The 23,045-nt window shown below is 42.7% G+C and overlaps 3 protein-coding genes across 3 annotated transcripts; all 3 read right to left on the minus strand.

Annotated features, from left to right (window-relative positions):
* On the minus strand, positions 1,662–3,899 carry LOC8072447 (protein PIN-LIKES 2). The gene is made up of 2 exons (XM_002454110.2): positions 3,715–3,899; positions 1,662–3,476 (listed from the first exon to the last, which is right to left on the minus strand). The coding sequence occupies exon 2, from the start codon at positions 3,310–3,312 to the stop codon at positions 1,954–1,956; it is 1,359 nt and encodes a 452-aa protein (XP_002454155.1). The 5' UTR covers positions 3,313–3,476; positions 3,715–3,899; the 3' UTR covers positions 1,662–1,953.
* Positions 5,442–10,325, minus strand: LOC8059666 (wall-associated receptor kinase 5). The gene is made up of 4 exons (XM_002454111.2): positions 8,576–10,325; positions 7,720–8,250; positions 7,004–7,156; positions 5,442–6,879 (listed from the first exon to the last, which is right to left on the minus strand). Exons 1-4 carry the CDS (start codon positions 9,552–9,554, stop codon positions 5,636–5,638), a joined length of 2,907 nt encoding a protein of 968 aa, XP_002454156.2. The 5' UTR covers positions 9,555–10,325; the 3' UTR covers positions 5,442–5,635.
* On the minus strand, positions 12,022–18,291 carry LOC8059667 (la protein 1). Its single transcript, XM_002454112.2, has 10 exons — positions 18,113–18,291; positions 17,927–18,005; positions 17,685–17,837; positions 17,128–17,270; positions 16,542–16,690; positions 16,193–16,273; positions 15,709–16,111; positions 13,768–13,915; positions 13,145–13,223; positions 12,022–12,423 (listed from the first exon to the last, which is right to left on the minus strand). Exons 1-10 carry the CDS (start codon positions 18,170–18,172, stop codon positions 12,315–12,317), a joined length of 1,404 nt encoding a protein of 467 aa, XP_002454157.1. The 5' UTR covers positions 18,173–18,291; the 3' UTR covers positions 12,022–12,314.

Below are 23,045 nucleotides of genomic sequence, written 5' to 3' on the forward strand. Positions count from 1 at the left end.
GGCATGTACAAGACAATAGAAGCAAGAACAACTGTCATGGTAAATCAAATGTGTTAAAATCAGCTGTATGTACCAAATGTAAGAAAAAAGCTATAGAATTAGAGGCAGCTTTACAAGATCATATTAGCACAGAATGATTCAACGGGATAAAAGAGCTTGTATTCGTGCAATGCAAAGATTAACCGTTCGTGTGCTCATCCACACAGATCGACCGTCTTTCACCATGCCAACTTTTTGTATCTGACAAATATCTCTCTCCTGTCTTCCTTCTATGTTTTCATGGAGCAAAATTTACTCGCCCAAAAATATTGTCTTAAAGCCATTCAACAAGTGTTTTTCTATCACAGCAAATCAGTCAAAAGTACTTCGTGCCATGGCTGCGTCTTGCAGTTATCGAGCTCCCAAAGCGTGCCCAAGTCAATGAAACTCGGCATGCTTGCGATATTACCGTTTTTCCTGTTACTACGGTTTCTATTGTGCCGTGGCGTGTCACGGCGCTAGACCTTGGCGGACACGGCTTGTCAGGCTCCATCTCCGCCTCCATTGGCAACCTGAGTACTGACTTCGCTTAGGGAACAACCTTTCCTCAAACACTCTCTCCGGCCTCAATGTTTGAGCTTTGCAGCCGTCTCAATTGTTGGAAGTGGTCTAAGACCTGAGCAACTAGCGGAGGTCCACGATGGTAAGGACTGAGAAATACTACTTTTTCTAGTTTTGCTAGTCTTTTGGGAGGTTTGGAAGGAGCGTACAAGGGTTTTCAAAAATGAGGTTTCCAATGCGGCGGCCGTCGCAAAGCAAATCCACGACAAAGGGGGTTTGTGGATTGATGCCGGCTTCACCCCGCTAGCTTCAGTGCAGGCATTCTTCGCCAACGCAGTTTTCGCGCATTCTATCGCTGTTTAGTTTCTTTTAAGTTCCAGTTCTGATTCCTTTTTTCAGTTGGTTGTTAGTATTGCTAAAATACTCGCTTGCCTCTCGCAACCGAGTTAATGTAGCATGCGGCATGCCCAACAGCCGGTTGTAACAAAAAACCTCATTTCGTCTTAATGAAACACGGACCAAAATCCCGTTCGCGAAAAAAAAAGAAATACTATTCACAGAGAAAATAAAAGGAGTGCGGCAGGGAACGTGGAGCACTGTAAATGCTCCAAAGCACAGCCTTGTTCGTTTGGCTAATAAGTCATGGTACAAAGTACTGCTGACTGATTTGTTGTGAGAGAAAAACACTGCTGAATAACTGCTAGATTCGGCTGATTTTGCTTTAATCAAAAGAACATATAGAGAAATTTCACATGCCACAACAAAGGGCTGTTTGCTCCTTGGGGGGCAAAAGGGGTACAGTTTAGGAGGATGGCTCACCAGAAATTATTGTTTGACACTTGATCTTATGGATGGATGGAAATTTCAAGCTTATTACCTGAATGCACGATTCAAAAAAGGAAAAAAAAAAGAAAAGGAAAGAGTATTTTGTCCAGAGAACATGACTGCTTTTCTGGACAATGTACCATGAGAAAGAATGAGGAATGCAAAGTCAATTGACACACAAATGAATCACATCCTTGATGTCAGATAGCAAGGTCGCCTGCTGGTTTGGGTCCTCCACGAGAAGACTGAACAGTAATCATCTTGATATAGTATTAAGCATCAGACAACAATGTTATTCACTACTATCTTGTTCTACTAATTTTATCCAGGTAATGATTTGCATACAACAATAGTATCATGAAATGCACATCAATATATTGACTGAAATGAACAGAAAAAATAACTGTATCTCTTGTTCGCAAACAATATAGGCAACTGAAATTTAAATAACTACCAAATTATAAACACTTCTGACTGATAGGGGACATGACCAAAAACCCATTCTTCTAGTATCCTATTTCTGAGCCACCGCCGTCCCGAAATGATTGCTATGTATATATGCCAGAATTGGATGGATGGGCGCTGTCTTCAAATGAAAGAAAACAACTTGAAGTATACAATCAGGTAGAGGGAAAGAGAGAACACTGCACAAATATGCTGCCAGAATAGAAGGGCGGATGCTTCCTTAACACCATAGCCTCTGAGACTGGCAATTGCTCCAAGCAGGATAGCACTTGGTGTGGAGTACTGGAGGGAAAGCACAAAGCGGTACATATGGTTTTGCTCAACGAGTAGATGCAACTTGTCTGCTAGGGTCACAACACCAATGCCAATGCATGGGAGAACCAAAAGCCTGGCCACAATTATACCGATGATAGTCCTCATGCCCAAGGCATTATCTTTTGGGCCTTCCGCAAGCATGCCTCCTAGAATTAACATCACTGATGGAACCACAGCAGCAGCTAGGATTTCCAAACTGTCAGTGAAGAATGAGAGCGGTGCATCAGCCCCAAACACAAAATCTTTCAAGACAGGAACCATGCCAATGATAATGGCAAGTAAAGAGGCGATTGTCGGTGGCTGAAGGACGTGCTGAATTGGAGTCTTCTCAGCTACAACCCTGATCCTCCTGACCACTCTTGGCTCTGCCAAACATCTGAGCGACTTAGGGCTGCTAGGTCCAGCACCAGAAGTTCCTTCTTCAGTAAAATCAATTTCAGGAAATGTATTCTGTGAGGAACCTGAAATGCTCATGAAAACTCTTGCAATGAATGGTGTCTTTGAATGCTCAGTTACTTTGTCAACCATCCCTGGCCACTCCGCCTCATGAAGCAGAGATCTACTGTAGTTGCTGCTGATCTGTTCAGGTTCTTGCTGTATCTCATTCCCCTCACCAACAATCTCATAGAACTGCATCGGTGGCTCCATCATGTGGTAGACCAAAGTGTACACAAGAATAACTGCAACCCACTGTGCGAACGAGACATAAGCGATACCCATGGTGTCACATCCAGGACCGAAGGGATGATCATTGGTATGGCAGACCGACCCGATGATCGCAATCGGGAGGTTCCCCGTGTTGCCAAAACCGGTCATGATCACCGTGAACCGGAACAGGTGCGGCGGCGGGCGGCAGATCAGGGCCACGATGTACCCAAGAACGCACCCGATGGCAGTGCTGATGAGCACGTTGACAGGGATGAACCACCAGTGCAGGACGTTGTCTATGGTGACCGACTTGCCGAGGTGGACGAAGATGAGGCAGGGGAGGAAGAGCGCGAAGACGAGCTTGCTCAGCAGCTTGAAGGTGGCCCTGGGCACGACCTGAACCCGAGGGTTGGCGAGGAGCAGGCCGATGACCGCCAGGCACAGCAGCTTCATCAGCGGCACCACGGCTGACACCCAGTCCCCATGGACGGTCACCTGCGGGTCCATTGACCAGAGCATTGCCGCTGCTAAAGCTTTTTGCCTTTCTCTGCCTTCAGTGCTCACAAACAGCCCTCTTCTAAACTCTGGAAAATACTCCCACTTTTTGTTTGTGTGTACAACTAAATAATGTTCTCTTGCACAGCCACAGAAACAGCTCAATCAGATGCAAAAGGATGATATTTCTGCATAGCAAATCAATGGGGAAGATTCAGCAACGGAGGAAAAACTACGAAATTGTATTATGCAGCGCGGATCTTGCAAAGTAGTGCTTGATACTCGACTCGTGTTCTAAACTTCCTACAACTCTCGAATTTCAGGTCTTGGCGAAGATTCAGGCAACCGATCAGGAAGAAAATCAGAAACAGCAAAAAGATGGCCGCAACGGAACCAACCCTTTGCAAGATTCACGGCAATACTTACATCTGGGAATGGAGGAGGCTCAGGAGGGATGGGGGGAGGCGCTGTGCTATCCCTCTCCAGCGACGCGATGCGCCGAGGCAGGCAGGAGCGACAACGGCGAAGAGAGAAGGAATTCACAGAAGAGGGGAGAGTGGCGGCGTGAAAGGAATCCAGATTTACAGAAGAGACTTGGCGTTTCCGCGTGGCATTGTGATAAACTTGTCGAGATCGAGACAAGGGCATGGGGCCCAACAGGAAGGGGCCCAGGCAGAGAGGTGTGTGATGTGGTCTGACGATTTTTTTTATTTTCCTCTCGAAGGCACGTGAATTCGAGGGCTCTGATGGGGACAACAGCATCCGCATGTGGTCTTGATCAGGACCAGATCGGTGATGCCATGTTACTTTGCCAACATGATTTGGCGACGGTTGGATCTTGGATCTTAGAGTTGGGGAGCGCAAATTGACAGGTGGTTTGTCTCGCTTTGTTTGTTGATTTATTATAAAAGAAAAATATTATTAAATGTTTTTAAAGATTTAGGAGATAAACTTAAATAAATAGACTATGAATTGAATAGAGCTTGTTTGGTTAGAGGTAAATCTAGGTAGGAATTGTTCATAATAAACACTGGCTATATAAATTACACTAAGAATTTTGGTTCGAATGATTTCAGGGCACCAATTCATAACCGAACCAGTTCAAATGCAGGGAAAATTTAACTACTAAAAATTCAAGGCTCGAATTTACACTAGCAATTTTGGTTAGTATGATTCTAGGGCACTAATCCATAACAACGAGCACAGCCTTACCCGTTCAAATGCAAGGAGAATTTAACTATTGTTCAAAATTCAAGGCTTGAATTCTAGCTCATAAAAAAGGACCCACAGTCCGGAATATTCTTTTTGACCCATAGTGTATTTTTATTAATGCAATAACTTTGGGATATTCTACCCAGAACACCTTTTTTGTTTGATCCCTAAACCATGGAGATTAAGGCTCAAAAAATGACATATGATTGAGAAGGATTTTGATTTGCAGTGAATTTAATCCTCTCAATCCCCCCTGATTCTCTTGGTCTAAGGATGAAACAAACAAGACCTCCAGGGGTTGAGAAATTTGGATGGAGGGGATAAGAAACCTTCCACCTAGATCAACTCACATTAATACTACTTTTGACATTGTCGCTTTCTTTGCTAACTTAGCCGCCATGGCTGCCCAATCAAGCTTGTTACCTGCAAATACAAAGGTGGTTAGGTGGCTTGGCTGCCTGAGAGTCTGAGACCGCCGGCGTGTCACGAGTGACAGCCCGAGAGCGACGCGACGGATCGGGGGGAAGAACCAACTAGCCCACCCGGCCACCGGAAACATCACCTGTGCCCGAGAGCGACGGTTCCATTTGGGCTGCGTCTGGCGTGATCCACTAGGCTCGGGCCGAGCGCTTTGGGTTGTCGGCCTGGCAAACCAGCTGAGGCCCTAGTCTGATCAACATTTTGGCGGCAGCGTGCGGTCCGTGTACATTTTCCAGGGACCTGGGCTTGCAAGTACTCAGAGTAGCAGCTAAGATGACATTATGATATAAGTATATTCTAATGATCCTCTAACAGAAAGATATATAGCTCTCATGCTCCCATGCATCACGCAACCGGAACCGGAGGCTGAATGCTCATGAGATGAAAAGATACTGTGCACACCCATCACAAAGATATATAATCATTAATCAAGCACACACAAACACAACTGAGATGCTCTGCCATGCAAATATATTCATCACCAATTCTAAACTTGGGCCAAAAGTACACTATATTACAACCAGATGGTATACTGCATACTCGATCTTATCTAATGGGAGCAGACTGAAAATGTGAAACAGCTCGGGTGCATAGCAAGTACTTGTTTGGATTCTATTGTTTTGACCATACATATATATATACATGTATCTCATAGCTAGCGTGGCAAACTGATTGAGGATGCAAACTCTTTCTCTAGGCTGTAGCCGCGAGAGGTCTCTTCATAAGGCAAACGAGTAGCATTGGCAAGATCGAGCCGTGCATGGGAGTTTCTAGCATGTGATGGGCACAGCAAATGCTCAGGCTCACCATTATTTACCAGTGAATGGTATCTTTTTTTTAGCCTCCCTGTCCTTAGGAGCTGCAATTTCATCTCTACTTCTTTCATAGTTGGCCTCTCTACTCCTTTCGTCCTCAAGCATGCTTGTGCGAGTAAGGCGATATCATCGATTTCTCCTTGGTCAGCCTCTTCCAAAATCTGTTGATCTATTATTTCCATAAGGGCTCCTTCTTGAAGTCCTTCGATGAAGTAATGAGCCAAGCTTTGTTTCATACCGGCGTCGTCAATAAAAACTGGTTTCTTCCTTGTTAGGAGCTCCACAATAATCACTCCGAAACTATATACGTCACTCTTCTCAGTTAGCCGGCCAGTATTGTAATATTCTGGATCTAGGTAACCGAATGTGCCTTGGACAATTGTTACCACATGAGTCTCGTCGAGTGAGATAGATCTTGAAGCACCAAAATCAGAAACCTTTGTGGTTAAGGCGGCATCCAAGAGAATATTGGATGATTTCACATCTCTATGGAAAATTGGGATTGTAGCAGCAGAGTGCAAATAAGCAAGAGCCCCTGATGATTCAACCGCAATCCTAGTGCGATCATCCCATGACAGCAAGCATTTATCACCAACATTAGTGTGAAGAAGGCTGTATAATGTGCCATTAGATATGAACTCATATACGAGCAAGGGCACCTCAGTTTCCAAGCAGCAACCAAAAAGTTTCACCACATTCCGATGGATGATTTGAGACAAGATGGCAACCTCATTGATAAATTGATCTATCTCGGTTTGCTCCATAATTTTGGACCTTTTAATGGCTACCACATTCTGATCAGACAGAATACCTTTATAGACAGTTCCATGTCCTCCACGGCCAAGGACACGAGTAGCATCAAAGTTATTGGTGGCTTTCTCTAGTTCCTCTAAGGAGAATATCTTTGTTTTGTTTGTGGTGCTTTTGTCAGATACTAGTTGCTCCAACAATAGACCTTGATTTTTCTTGAAGTATGCTCTTCGGATTCTCTTCTGCAAGCCTTGCTTCCATTTTCTAGCAATTACAATTGCACAGAGTACAAAAATTATGGAGCCAAGACCAGAACCAATTCCAATTGTAACACCTACATACAAGATTTTGTTGCATATATCCAATGCCATTAATTCCACAACAAGACCATCCTATATTTACCAACTTCTTTGAACAAATGCATTTTGGTAATTGAGATGTTGATATATGGAACTCACCTAAAAGAAGACTGTGCTGCTTAGCTGTCGTGACACAGTTCCTTTTTGTTGGTTCAAACACTTTACCATGAGGACAACTAGTGCAATAATATCCTCCAAGAGTATTATGGCACACCCCATTGCAATCATTTGGCTCTAAGCACTCATCAATGTCTGCAAATAAATTGGAATCAAGTGAGCCATCATCAGGTTCTTTGACATCAATGTGCTGGGGCTGCACAAATCTTTGTTTAGAGATGCATGTGTATATGCTCGAGGAACGTTTTTTTATTTTGATTTTTCTGATTGCTCCAGGATCTAGCATTTACTTATGGAGTGTGTATGTATGAAAAAAGCTAGGAACTCAATCTGTCAGGAAGGTTCAGAATTCTAGTTAAATTGATCTTTATTTGTATGAAAACAAAACAATAACAAAAAAAACCCTTTCATAGGCTCAAAATCTATAAATTCACTCCTTATCAGAGGTAATTATCATTGCTAGTGGAGCACTGTTTATTAGTAGCATAATATTTAGCCTTAAGTCATTGTCAATTTAAAATTTTAAATAGTGAAGTCAATTTTATTCTTCCCTGCATCTTAATTTATGAGTGAATATATATACTAAGGTTCACACCCTGGTGAAACGTTGTTCATCATGACTCTTGTTTGAAATTCCTATGAAGTTCAAGTGTTCCAAAGTATTCTTTTTTTTAGAGAGAGAGAGAGAGAGACCATACCTGTACAACCATCTAGGCCCTTGACATATGGATTCCCATCAAAGCCTCGCGAGCACTTGCAACGATACCCTAGGTATAGCGTCCCATGGGTGACATTAACACATTCGCTGTGGGCGCTGACACAAGCATAAGTGTTATTCCTCTGTGAGGCTGTTGCACAGGTTAAGTTGGAAACAGCCCAGCTCATCCTGATATCAAATTCTTGGGAGAATTCAATAAAACCCCTCATGGCTTCGTTTGGTAACCTGTAATCGAAGTCGCCATCGGAGGTATGAACTACCACCACCTGGTCATTGTTGCTGCTTGAATCATTCAGCATGCTGGTTACACTCAGGTATCCATCATTGACTGACAATTTGGTCACCATATAATTTGTCCCGTCTCCTCGGTCAAGAACAACAAACTTATTCGACACACAGCTAAGTCGAAATTTCTGTTGTGCAGTGCAACGTTCTTCTAATCCAAAAGGGAAAGGGATGGACATGTTTCCACATGACCTCTTACAGTTTTCTTTAGGAATGGGATCATAACCTGCTCCAAAAATAAAGAAGAAAGAAGTTATACACCATAGATAGATGGTTATTGGGGATAAACGAGAGGAGACATGTTTCAAACATTAAGGCCCTGTTCGGCATAGCTTCAAATGGTTGTGACTCACTCCTTGCTGCATAGTGCGTGGAGGAGCCAAAACTATTGAAGATAAAAATAGTGGCTTGAAGCTAGAGCTGAAGCCGCTTGAAGCTGTACCAACTGGGACCTAAGATTTTCCAAATTATTATGTGCAACTATAATATTATTACGAGGTTCTAGTTGTTTCATTGAAGTAATTAATTAAGATTTGGGCAGTGTCACGAACCTTCGATGCAGCCATCCAAAATGTAGGGATTGCCACTTACACGAGGATTGCAGTAACAGAAGTAACCGCCCCACTCTCCCGTCTGGCATAAGCTGCCGGCGCTACATGCAAAGGTTTCCTTATTCGCAGACGCGATTTCACAACTTGGTTGGTCCGTTGCGAAAATCTCCAAGCTTGTTTGCACACTGCTGCTTTGGTCTATCCAGCTCGAGTAAAGGTCGCTCGTGTTGAATCCATAATCTTCAGTCAAGAAAACCTTTGCAGTACTGGAGGAAGACGAAGAACCAGCAGCATCCCTACTCGACAGCGTGAACCGAAAGCCTTGGAGGTACTCTGGCAAGGCGATGCTGCAGCAGCCGAACCCATTGCAATTGTTCTCGGGCTCCATAGGGGCCATACCCATGGCCATGGTCGCCCTGTCGGCCGGGCAGGAACTCGAGCAAGAACCAATGGTCAGGTTCGTCCCGGCGTCGAACAGGACGACCTCGACGTCGCAACCAACGAGGTACATGCGGGTGTCAGAGTCTATGGCGAAGCCCTTGGCCGGCGACTCCCAGGACCTGGTGTAGGTGCTCGTCGTACCTGGCGTGACGGCGATACTGAAGCCGATCGAGGCGTAGGCGAAGTAGTGGTCTGTCCTGTCCGTGCCAAGCATCTGGGTGCTGCTGCTGTTGGCCCAGAAGAGCTTGGGAGGCTGCGTGGTGTTGTCGCAGGTGAGCTCGAAGCCCTGGCGGAAGCAGCCGGGCTCGGTGCCGAACGGGTAGAGGAACTCGGCGTCGCCGCAGCGGGTGGGGCAGTGAGCAAGGGAATCAGCTGAAGGGACAGACAAGATCCCTCCGCCTCCGGGGGCGCCGCCGGCGCCGGCGCCGGCGAATCCAGAATCCCTCCCGGACACTCGCGGCACACTGCTTCCCAGTAAGCACGTTAGCCGTAGCAGGAGGTGCGTGCCGATGAGTATTGCCATTGCCACCGAGCTCATCCTTGCGTCGTCGCTGTGTCTCTTCTTGCTTGGAGAGTTGGAGTTCGATGCTAGCTTAGCTAGTGTGCATGTAGCAGGTCAAATGCTGCACGCCCCGTTGATCAAAAAGTTACATGAAGGCTGAAGTGGTCAAACGATTGGTGCGGCCGTTCACCGGGGGCGACAACGACTCGAAGTCGTCCCACTTGCCGCTTTAAATTGCTGTTTGTTAGTGAACGTGACACTAACGTGCCGAGCCAGCTAGCTCAGCTGTGGTTTTTAATTTTAACACGCACACGGAAAGCTGACTCCGGTCGACAGCGGGTCACAGAACACGAGTGTGCGCTGTTCAAGATTCATCATGAGTTGATCCTGGAGGGGAAATGCTTTCTTCATCATCGGTTCTTTTTGTATTGATGAAGAAAACCGCTCAAAACAATGGACGGGTCAAAAGGCACAGTTTCGCCGTAGACGATGGCCCAAAAGGAGGGGCAACAGTCAGGCCAAACAACAGGGGCGGGTCCAGCTAAAATTTTGCATTTTTGGCTTTGGTTGGGGTGCGCGACGCGCGAGGGAGCCACTGTGTTGGGCCCTCCCCCACAAAAAATAAATTTAATATCAAAGTAGGCACATGACCCACATATCAGATATCAAACTGATAAGAACAAATACTACACTTGATCTTAGGCCTTGTTTAGTTCCCGAAATTTTTCAAGATTCCCCATCACATCGAATCTTTCGGCACATGCATGAAGCATTAAATATAGACGAAAACAAAAACTAATTACACAGTTTACCTGTAAATTACGAGACGAATCTTTTGATCCTAATTAGTCTATGATTGGATAATATTTGCCACAAACAAACGAAAATGCTACAGTGGCAAAATCCAAAACTTTTCCCAAACTAAACAAGGCCTTAGCCAAAAGGCCGAGAAAGGTATGAGTTCAAAGGGCGCCCTGACCCATCTTCTATAGCTCCGTCCCTCCACGCTCCGCCCTGGCTAGGTGATGTGGTACAAAACGCGCCTCAGCAAGACAAAGACTGCAGCAAACGCAACTAAACGGCTGCGGTTGGGGGCGGGCAACTTGAGCCGTAGCCAAGAAAGCGGAACTAGGCCGTGTTCTACTAATGGGCTTCCAGTCACGTGCGTCCGGCCCATTGGGAGCCTGTTGACTTGTATGGTCCAGAGTCACTCGCAGTCGCAGACGCCGGGCGGGAGGCGCATCGATTCGCCACCGCACGCCGCCGGCCGGCCGGCGGGCAGGCTGCTTCACGCCACCGCGGAGGACGACTGGTTTCACTCGCCTCCTAATGCTTCTGCTCCTCTCACCGCTCGCGTCAGCTGGTAGTCTGGTACGAACAGTCGCTGCACCTGCGAGTCCTCCAGATATCTACATATGTAGGCCTAAATCATAATGCAGTGACCATATACTGTTACAAGCTTTTGTATATACTGTATTGTTGCAGGCTTTGTTTACCTTACTGTACATATACAAAAGCTTTTGTTACAGGCTTTGTTCTGGTTCTTGATTCTATTGCCGGTTGTTGCAACACTGATGAGCAATGCAGATTATCTTTGGTTTTACATAGTGCAAGTTCAAACCCGCACGAGGGGCGGATTTGTTGACCCGAGGAGGTGCAGTTTGTCTAAGCGTTGAAAAAAATCCTCTCGTCTGCCTCACGCCAAAGCATTAAAAAAATCCTCTCGTCTACCTCACGCCAAAGCACAAGTCTAAAACCAGTTTAGTCTTAAAGGGAGCTGCCGACCAGAGTTGTAGAAGCAGACTCTAAGCTTACAACCGGCTCAGACACAAGAACCAGAAAAGTTTGTGAGAGAGACAAGTGGGCTATGTATTAATCACAATTTTTTTTATAAAGGAGGGAATCACACCTTAGTGGAGGGAGATTCATAACCAAATAAGGCTTATCACCAATTGAAAGACCGATGGGCGATTCATATTGGAAGACTGATATGCGATTCATAACCTAATAGATTTATCGCCAATTGGAATACCGATAGGACTATTAGTTTTACAATTGATTGTTAATAGGCATGTCGGCAATTGGAAAACCAATAGGTATGTCGCAAAGTAGTCATATGTGAACAACAATTGACTTACGTGGCATAACTTATCGGCTCTTAGGCTGCCTGAGTACATATCGGCTCCCCATTTGCCGATTAATCCAATACCGGCTTCGTAAGAGCTGGTAATATGTTATTTTTGCAATTTTCTGTAACTAGCACCTACATTTGCACAATCATCTATATAAGATGATACTATTTCAAAAGAATCTTCAAGAATGTATTCATTTGTGAGAATTGCTCGAGTGCTCAATACGAAAATACGTGATCCACATGTGGGTGTCAGGCCTAGACCTCCTGTTCTATACTACTTCTATGTGCATCATTCGCGATATGGTCTTCAAAGCTGACTCGGAGTCATACTTATCTATAGATATGAAAACACAGGTAGAGACCCTCTGATCAAGAGACATCACATAATCGAGACAAGTGGGCAAATTTGCTAGTGGAAGAATAGAAAGGCTATACAGTTTCGTAAGGGAAGCCTAAACTTGGTGCGTTCAATTTACACGCCATTGGGTGACCCCATAACACAGTAAAGCCATTACAAAAGGATTATAGCATAGAGATAAACATCGAGTAAGGTGGCAAAACGACCAAAATAAAAATGATAGCCAAACTTAGAGACTAGTGAAGTCGATCATGCTGGCATAACATGTTACTTCTCAAGTCGAGCTAAGGTACCTAAGTTAACTTCACGCAGCAGCTTCAACCTTCTGGGCCTTGTTAGAATTCTTCTCCGAATCGGGGTTTCTATCTCGCTTCCCATTGAAATGCTTTCCTCCTCTCTGGTTCTTTAAAGCCCTAGAAATTACCAAGAAAAAGAATATTTAAGCCCCGTTATCTTCCAAAGAAAGGTAAAGACAGCTCTTGTTGAAGATGGTGTCGGCCCTATATAAGTAAGACTATTCACACAACTAAATAAGAAATTGCAGCAAGGCCCCTTGTGCAAAACTGCCAGATCACAACACTTTCTAGTATAGAAACGGAAGTGAAGTTTGGATTTTGAAGACCTTGTTGGGTCTGCAAAATTTAAGAGCAGAAACCCAAGGGCTTTCACTTGAAAGTGGTGCCCCTAGTTTTATATGAACATACCTGTAATTTTAACAAACAAAACTGTAATTTTAAGGAAGTTGAGCCTCAGCTGGCTGAGGACTGAAGGTGTATAGATGTACACCAAAACAATGTTCAATTACAAGTCCTCATCGAGGCAAATTTGGGTGCATCTTTTTAACATAAAGCCACCTAGTTCCTCAAAGGTCTAGTTTAAGAGTGTAATAAAGGGACAAAAACTGCAATGTACTCTAAATCGATTATACTGAGTAAATAAGGTGTCTGTGGTGTCAACTTCAACAGTTATCCCAGGTAATTATATTAAGTAAACAAGGTGTCAGCTTCCATGAGGAGAATTGGTTAAACATATCATGAAGCCCATGGAAGGTTCTTTTGTGAACTTCCTGACATAATACAGCGCAAACAAGACAGAGATAAAACCAAACAGAGTTGACCGAGAACACACTAATACCTTCCCTTGTAGCTTCTACTATCCTTGTACTTTCCTTGAATACCGCGAATTCTGTTCCAATAATCCTTCTCAGCTTCACCTGCCAAAACAGAAAGGTACTACCTAAGATCTGAAAATATAATTCATATCCGGTGCATTCAGTTATCATTGCCAAACATCGATGAAAACTGATCCCACCAAGTATACCAGCATAAAGAGGATAACAACTTCTACAGCCAGGATGTTATTCAATATATTTATTAATAAGCTATGAGAAGAAAACCACATGCAAAGAAAAGAAAAACTTTATCTGTGCTAGTAACTATCCCCCCCCTTCTGGTAAAATAAAAGTGTGTTCCTAGAATGGATAAAGCCAAATTAACTCTGTCAATAATATCTTTATAAATATGAAGGCAAGAAAATGATTCTGATTTGTCTGAAAAAAAAAATAATTCCATAGCATCAAAATTTTATTCGACTTACAAAAACAACAGAACAGAAACTGGTGGACAAAATTTTGCTCTTTGAGCTCCTAAATGACTACAAGGACCCTAATATGTTACTAGATCAACAACTTGTAACAGAATAAATTAAATTCAAGATTCAAAAAGTCAAAGCCTATAAAGAACAGCTGCTGCTCTTACCAGTCACGGGCTCCAAAGTAACAATGTGGTCTTTAATTATGAAGCCACCTTCATCAGCAAGTACAGCAGACATGCGGGCCTTTTCAGCTGCCTTAGAATCTTCAAAGCGAAGGTATCCTGAATCATCCCCGATGCTGAAGTCCACATACTTCACGAAGAAACATATTTAAACAAAATATATCATATCAACAAGTGCTGAAGATAAAGAAGACGAAGAATACAAGTCATTACTCGGTAATTGGTATTCAAATATGAAGTTCCATTGAGTAGAATCGTGGCCGTAAATTGTGAGGTTTCCGTTAACGAAATTTCAGAACATTTGCCAGTAAATAACCAATTGATCCTAAAGTTACAGCATTTTGAAAGGCAAAGGAAAGTATATGTATCATTAAAGAAAGTTCTTAACCGGCACCAATACTTTTTTCTGGAACAACCAGGAGAGTTTTGGTAACTGGTGTGGCAGGGAGGTGATTCATCATCAACTAGCACCAAATAACTCAGTTCCCTGACATGCCTGCCAGTGAAAACGTGCCTACTACTACCACCCCATCTTTCTTTCAAACATGTTCTCCATGCCAGAAGAGTCATAATTTTGCATCCGCACAGCCATTAAGCATGTCAGAATTTTCGAGAAAAACAAGCATCCAACTCCCTAAATGGCCTCCAGCCACTACCATGATCAGTAAAGCATAGCACTATAGCAGCAAGGGCAACAGTGAGACAGCACCGCAGCAGGTAGCACATCTCGTGCTAATCATCAGGAGCTACCATCTAGCAGCCTGAGGATGTCAGACACAGAAGAGAAGGAATTCAGGAAGGACAAAAGAGAGAGGGAGGAGTTTCAAGCAGCACCAAACTAGAAGACAGGACAAATACAGCCAGGTAGTCTGTCTATATAATTGTTACTTGCAGAATACCCAAAGGCATAGAGAGAACAGAAATGAAAGAATGGCAAGTAGGGGCACCGCAGTTAAGCCCCAAGACTTGCAGGGTAGAAAAATGGTCTTTGTATATACTTAAAGGCAAGCTATTGGCAAGGTGGCTGACTTCGATGGCACATGGTTAAAAATGTTTTGAAAATGTATGGCATAGGAGAAAACACTTACTCCCTCCGTCCCAAAATAAGTGTCGTTTGCGCTTCCCAAGAAATAACTTTAACTAAATATATAGTAAAAAATATTAATATTTATAGTACATAATTAATATCATTGGAAAGATCTTTAAGTCTAGTTTTTTAACAAATTTATTTAGAGACACAAATATTGCACATATTTTCTACAAATCGAGTCAAACTTGTGGCACGAAAACCTAAAACGACACTCTTTTTGGGACGGAGGGAGTAGGCCTTGTTCAGTGCGCGAAAAATTTTGTTTTTGGCTACTGTAGCACTTTCGTTTGTATGTGACAATTATTGTCCAATTATGGAGTAACTAGGCTCAAAAGATCCGTCTCTCAAATTACAGGCAAACTGTGTAATTACTTTTTGTTTTCGTCTATATTTAATACTCCATGCATGCGTACAAAGATTCAATGTGACAGGGAATCTTGAAAATTTTTGGGAACTAAACAAGGCCTTAATTAGAGGCAGAGCACATAAGTGCAAGTTATTCTGGCAAACAATAAATTTCACCCACTAGGGGTTGTATAAGTCGTCTAGACACCTTTTCATTCCTTATATAATGATATGCAGCTATCCTGCATATTCGAGACGGAAAGAAAAGATAAGGCAAACACATAATTTATCCATGTATTCCATGAACTGAAATTTGAGTCCTCAGCGACACTTGTTGAGCATAGGTGAATTTATAAAAAGCGGTATACTTTGATAGGCCAGAAAAGTGAAAAGAAACCCATACCATTTCACTTCAAGACAATAACATGGAAGTATTACTGTTAAACCAACAGAAGCAAAATCCAGAAAGTGGCATGAATTATCATTACCCGAACAGTTCCAAATTTTTTGAATGCTTCTTTTAGATCCTCCCTTGATATTTGGTTCTTCGCATTCACATTGCCAGAAATGCTTTTGCCATCCCTGCTCAATGATTCACTATCACCATGTTTCTCACTTTCTACCGGGGCATCACCAATACACTTCTCAGATTCTGTAGCTTCTGCAGTGTTTAGTTCTTTCTCTTTGGTAATTTCATCTGAGGACTTCCCTTGCTTAGTACCATCGCTCTCAAGGGTGGACTCTGGCACCTGGCCAGAGAGTTTTTCCATGGAACTGGAATCTTCTAATTTCGTGGCAGAGTCATTCCGTTCATCTATGTTATCTTGCTGCACCACAGAATCAACCGTGGTCTTCTTCAATTTGAAGGCCACAATTAGACCTTTTGGATAGCTGCAACCAAATTTCAAGGACTATAAGAGACAAAAAAATAATAACAATTGACCAAATAGGCTGTAAGATACAGATACTCACCCTTCATCCTGGTTGTCCTTTCTAGGGCGTTCCTTTTCATATGCTTCTTTTTTGGACTCCTGTTCGGCATCAAACTCCTTCCTTCATAATTCAGGCAAGTAACAGTCAAAATATCAAAGATGTCACTGAGTTAGAATACCAACAACGTAAGAAGTCAGGACAGAAAATCTGTGTGAATAAAAATGTTCACTTAGATTCAAAATAGTTAGAAAATGGTTAGCCTATCATAATACATTCCAATGGCAATGAAGAGAAAGGAAAGGAAGTTCCCAAAGGCAGGAAGCTAGATCATTTTATGAAGGCATTAATGAGCATATGTTTTATTTGTACAAATAGAGAAGTGCCTTACTTTGGCCTTATTTCCAGATTTGCCCCTGCAAATACTAAAGAACTGTCCATAATACTTTTTGCTTCCTCTTCTTCAGAAAACTCAACCAAAGCTGTCCCGCAGAAGTGTTTTTTGTTGACAATATTGCGTGGAAGTCTCACGCTGTTTACCTATGAATTTATACAGAGGCACATAAAAATGTTATGTTATTTACACAACACAAATGCACAATTCCTCTACTTCCATTGCAGATTAACAGTATATAACTTGAAAAGGGCATCATAACTCTTAAAGTCTCCAGATATCTTTCACATCAGAAGCAAACCATACTGCAAAAGAATACTAATAGAACAGAAATATGCAGTCAAGGACCTGAACAGGGGACATGGCAAAGCAAAACAGATAATTATATTGACCTATGCTTAGGCAGTTCACCATGCTGCTTTTTTATTACAAGTTCAAAATCTTGATCTGCCATATTGAACAAATTGAATGAAACATATGCAGTTGGTTATTATACATCGTATTTCTATTTAATTCAATCCATTTCCTAACCAACCAGTAGCACATTAACTGCAGTACTTGAACGAAAATAGATAAAACACACCTTTGCATAATTTGTGAAAAAAGATTGGACGTCTTCCAGCTTTACATTGTAAGGAAGTGGAGATACAGCAATGGTCCTAGAGTCTACTTGTTCTATGATCTCATCTGGCTTCAAGAGTTCACTAGCTCTACCAATCTTCTTTCCTGCAATTAAAGTACAGTAGAAATGAACCGACTCAGATTCATTCCAATCCACCTCTAAAATCAACTATTCGTCATGTCCCTTGACTTACAATAATAAAAGCTCATACTAAGATCCACTTTCCCGTAAAATATCCGTAAAGCAGAGATCACAATCAAGTGCAAGCAAAGGCAAGGCATCATCTTAAGGCTGTTAGCCATGTATACAAGTGCTAGCCACAACTTGTTCATAATTCAAGCTCAAGGGATCTACATTTGTCGATATTTTTAATTTTTAATGGAATCTAAAATATCAACTAAATTGAGAAATGCAAGATTTACATTAAATCTCTGCTACAAAGCTCAGGTGTTTAGCATGTGACAGAACTAAACCAAAGTTCCTGAAAGAAAGTGAGGGAAGGGCAGGAATTGGCTTACCATCCTCCGATACACGGAGGACCGGAGAACGGCGGAGCACCTCAGCAACCGCAAGCACGGTCTCCTCTGGGAGAGTCTCGGCCTTCACATCTGCATCCAGCCCCAGGTGGGACTTCATCCGCGAGAAGGAGCATATCAAGGGCAAGCTCACCACTGCACAGTTGGCCAAAAAAAAACAGAAAATTCAGCCTCAGCTCGCCCACAAAACCAAACAGTAGGGACATGGAGCAAGCGGGCGTTACATCCGTCGTCGCTCTGCTCGACCGTCTCCCGCAGGAACTTGTCGCGGGGGAGGTTGCTGTCGCTGAAGTAGAACTCCACCTGGAGCATCCGATATCAGACACAGTACTTTTCAGAAGAATCGCACGGGAAAACGAGGAAGAAAAAAAAAAGTTGTGCAGCTGGGGAAACAAGGCGGGGTCGCGAACCTGGCGAAGGACTTTCTTCGCCTTGCCCTCGTCGAGCGGCGCGGCAGTGGGGGCGGCCATGGATTACTGCTGGTCGCCGATCGCGATCGAGCTGGACTGCTGGAGACGAGACTGGAGAGGAATCGCTGCTAGGGTTTAATCCGGGCGGTTTTAGGAGCAGCGCCGGCGCGGGTGGAGCGTCCGGCGAGTAGCTTGCGGCGGCGGATGTTCTCTCCATGTAAGCCTCTACCGGCCCGGCCCATAACTCCAACACGATAGCTTCCTTCCAGAACGGCCCGTTTTCTATGGGGCCGGTCTCGGAGGCACTTGGGCTGCGAGAGGCCTTCACGCAAATAATAATGTCTTTTTGTTTTCAAATCAAGTCAGCAGAGCAGAGCCGTGCCTGCATTGAACAACTGAAGCAGTCGCATTCGCCGACGTGGACGTGCCAAATCGGCCTGACCCGTGTGCGTTTTATCCTGCCCGCGTATCCGTGCGATTCTGACCAAGGGTCCGTCCAGACACTGGGACCTTGTTTAGTTCACCCCAAAAACCAAAATCTTTTCAAGATTCCCCATCACATCGAATCTTGCGGCACATGCATGAAGTATTAAATATAGACGAAAATAAAAACTAATTGCACAGTTTACCTGTAAATCACGAGATGAATCGTTTAAGTCTAGTTACTCCATAATCGCATAATATTTATCAAATAAAAACGAAAGTGCTACAAAACCGAAAACTGCGCACGCATGCATGCTCGCTCTGCCTCTCTATCCCAGCCACAGCCAGTACCAGTAGTAGTCCTATCTCATCCCCAGTTATCTTGATTTCTGATAGGAACCGTGTGTGGGGGCGCTCAGACAGAAACCGGATAGCTTTCGCCTTTCGAGATAAGCAAGCATGTTCTCTCTGCTTCTTGTTTATATCGAAAAGTTTTTGGATTTTAACACTATAACATATTTATTTTTATTTAATAAATATTATCTAATTATAAAGTAACCAGACTTAAAATATTCGTCTTATAATTTATAGACAAACTATGTAATTAGTTTTTATTTTTATCTATATTTAATATTCTATACATGTGTTGCAACATTCGATGTGACGAGAAATCTTGAAATTTTTTTTGTTTTTGGGTGAACTAAACAAGGCCATAGTCCCCATCTCTCAGGCCTTGTTTAGTTCGTATAAAAACTTAGATTTGTCTACCATAGTATTTTTTATTTTATTTAACAATTAATATTCAATAATAGACTAATTAGGTTAAAAAATTATCTCGTAAATTACATATAAACTAATTAATACTTAATATATGCATCTAAAGATTCGATATGATGAGATAAAAAGACATTCTTTGAGAACTAAATAGGGCCTCATTGAGACTGGTCCATGCAGCCTGCTGCGTGCTCGACCGGAGCCGAGGAGCTGTCATGCATGCTCCGTTGATTTCAGCTTTTGTTTATTGGCTTCCGGGATTAGTCACTCGATTCTCTATCATCACTCAACGGTCGTTATCGGCTGCCTAACTGTCCCTTTTGTTGACATGATACCAGAATTTGCAGTAGCTTAGTTTTCTATACTTGCCAAGATTGGCCTCGTGTGCTCCTAGAGCACAAAAGGCATGCTTGTACAAGTTGCTATTAATGGCACGCTTTGCGTCGGTCTCGTGCAAACTTATTTTACGTGTTTGCATTTGTGCTAGTGGCACACAGACGCACGCATAATTGCGGTTCATGCGACCATTTTTAAAGCACCTTTTTGTATCGTCGTAAAAGAAAAACAAAAGAGATAGAGACGGACAGACAGTGATGGATCGCTAGTCGGCAGTCGCTCCCGGCAGCGTCGCGAGCGCGCACACAGGCGCAGCGGGCCACCACACCCCCAAGCAGGGAGCCGAAGGATCCAGATCTCGCCTGTGATTCGCCGGGCGGGGGCCACCGGCTGACCTGTCACCCCCGTATCCGCAGGGGATAAGCGCGATCGCCCGGGCGACCAACCGGGACGCGGCAGCTGGCGCGGGCGCGACCGCCCCACGGGTGATTGGGGGTAAGCAGAGACGCTTTGGGCCCCGGACGCTGTCACCGGTCGCAGCATCCGGCGCGTCCCGCCGATCCGATCCGATCCGACCTCCGTCTCGTGTCGCACAGGCACGGCACAGCGGCGTACAGTAACGACGAGCGATACCAACCGCGGCTTTTTCCCGTGCAAATAACACGAAAAGGCTTTTTTTAAAAAAAAAATCAGAGAGGAAAAGGGCGTCAAAGTGTGAAGGGTATCTGCGCGCGCTTGCAGCGTGTAGGCGCAGAAATTGTCAACATCCAACGGAGCAAAACTTGTATCGCGCTGCTGTTTCTTCAAGTTTACTGGTTCTTTTACATGTGGGAGTCACTGTTCTTACGGGAACCATTCTCCCGTGGGTTTTCATCCATTTTTTTAGAGCAAATGCGGTAGCACTAATGTGTATTCCCTTTGTTTTGTAGTACAGTGCATTCTAAGAATTTTGAAACAAATTAAGAGAACATAAAAGACGTATGTATTCTCATTTTATTTTCTAATCAGACGTTATCATCAACATGATCAATAATGATTGGTTGATAAATAGAAAATATTTAATGTAAAATTAGTTTTTATCCTCTAGAATGCATTATATTTGAGGATAATTTTTAAATACTAGAATGTTGTGTATTACATGAAGGAGGAAGTATATAGATGGGGGAAATTACAGACTTCATTCTAGAAACGTAAATTAGTCTGAGAAATGACGTTAAATTACTAAAAACACATCGGACCCATTCTGTTACTTCTAAATTTTTAAGGTGCTCAACTATTGATTTGTTGGAAGTTGTGTCAACCTAAATACTAAGAGCAAATAGGCGTAGCCATATGGTTTCAGATTCAAAATGCTTTGACTCCCAAAAAAATTAGAATAACTTATAATTTTGATTAGAGGGAGTACATGCATAACAAATGAAAGACATATGTAATCTCGTTTCCTCGCTTAACTAATTGATAGAGCTCTCACATTAAACTTGAGTGTTGAAATAGTTCTTAGGACATATGAGTAAATTTCATAGCTTCCACAACAGTAACACTAGGTGGCATGTTCTACCGATCAAATGGCCTTTAAATACCCTATGTGGATCACTTGGCATGTGTTAACTACATTATGTGTTCATCATTTTCATTTATGACCATTTAATTAACTACATTATGGATGGGTTAGGGTGGCAATAGATCTAAGAGTGAGAAGATGATAGAGGCAGGGAAGAATGATAACATGAAGCATGAGGGTGTCAAGGAGATATTGCCATGGCTGAAGAAACAAACAACAAAGGTTCAAAGGTGAAGTCATAGACTCATGGGTCTAAGGAAGGATGTAACGAAGGCACAAAATTCATTGGAGTTAAGATTAATTAGCCCTACCCCTAAACCTTAGGAGAGTTTCATCTAGATGAAACTCATTTCTTTTCTCTCTTCTTAAATACACTGTCATGTCATCAAAAAAGCCTATGTGGCAACCTATTTAATGCAAATGAAACTCATATGAAACTTCCATTGAGACTGGCCTCATGGCTCTACGCCTATAGCATTGTTGTCTGGAATTTTCTATTGTCCACCATGTCACACGCCTTGCGAACATGCTTGACTTTGTCGTCGATGCCCCCTCTCCATTGATCATATTTGCACCGCCAATGGCTCACACCTCCAAAGGACACTCAACGTACTATTCAACCGTAGTCAAGAGCTCTTCGTCTTGACCCCTACTTTTCCTTAAACTCTATGGACAATTACATGCCCTGCATTTATGATCTTTAGCTATGTAAGATCATTCAAAATCCAAGACCAATCTAAATCGAGACTGAATCTACCAGTACTGAGAATTATGTAGGGAAAGTTCATCTTACTTTTAGTTTACCAAGTTCTTCAATGGACAAAAGACTAAACCGATTTTTTTAGTCTGGCCAAATGCCCACCCCAACAAGTTGGCATGGGGTGTACCAAGGAATTTTGAGCACTAGGCACCCAAGAAAACACACTCAAGCGCCCATAGATGAACCCTAGGAGTTCCTTAAAATAGTCAAGTAAGTTATGGTCCATAAAGGTGGCACACATTTTTATCTTGAAAAAAAATCAAATTTGTAACTTTCGAAAAAAAGGCCTTGTTTACTTACACCCCTAAACACAAAATTTTTCAAGATTCCCCGTCACATCGAATCTTTAGACACATGCATGGAATGTTAAATATAGACGAAAATAAAAACTAATTGCATAGTTTGGTCGAAATTTACAAGATGAATCTTTTGAGCCTAGTTAATCTATTGTTGGACAATAATTACCACAAACAAACAAAAGTGCTACAGTGTCGTGAAATTTTTTCCTCCCGAAACTAAACATGACCAAAATCAAAATTGTAACTTTTGAAAAGAAAAAATCAAATTTGTAACTTTTGACAAATAATTAATCAAAGTACATGGTAGTTTGCTTGAATTTTTAGACAACCAACTACGATAATTAAAAAGATAACTCTTGTGGCGTTTGGATGGAGATTAGAATAGGGATAGGGACAGAGATATCCCACCCTCCAAAGAGCATAGCCTGTTCGTTTTTCTTTTCAGCCATATTTTTTTCTGCCAGTTAACAGTGTTTTTCTATCACTATAAATCAGCCAAGAGTAATTTCAGTTAGCAGTGTTGTATCCTATCTATCTATTCTTTACGTCTAATTTAATCCTAGCCGTTTGTCCATTTCCCTATCCTGTTGCCTATATCCAAACGCCAGCATAATAAGATATCATTCGGATTTTTTATAATTAATCAATGACGAAATCACATGTTGCTTGAATATAACAACAAAAAAACTAGGCACATGAAATATAGGAGAGGTGAAAGTATATACATATGTAACATGCAAAAGTTGCATATTGCAAGAGTAACTCAGAGCCTCCAAGACC

Source organism: Sorghum bicolor, chromosome 4, assembly GCF_000003195.3.
Source record: "Sorghum bicolor cultivar BTx623 chromosome 4, Sorghum_bicolor_NCBIv3, whole genome shotgun sequence".
In the NCBI taxonomy this organism is placed as follows: domain Eukaryota; kingdom Viridiplantae; phylum Streptophyta; class Magnoliopsida; order Poales; family Poaceae; genus Sorghum; species Sorghum bicolor.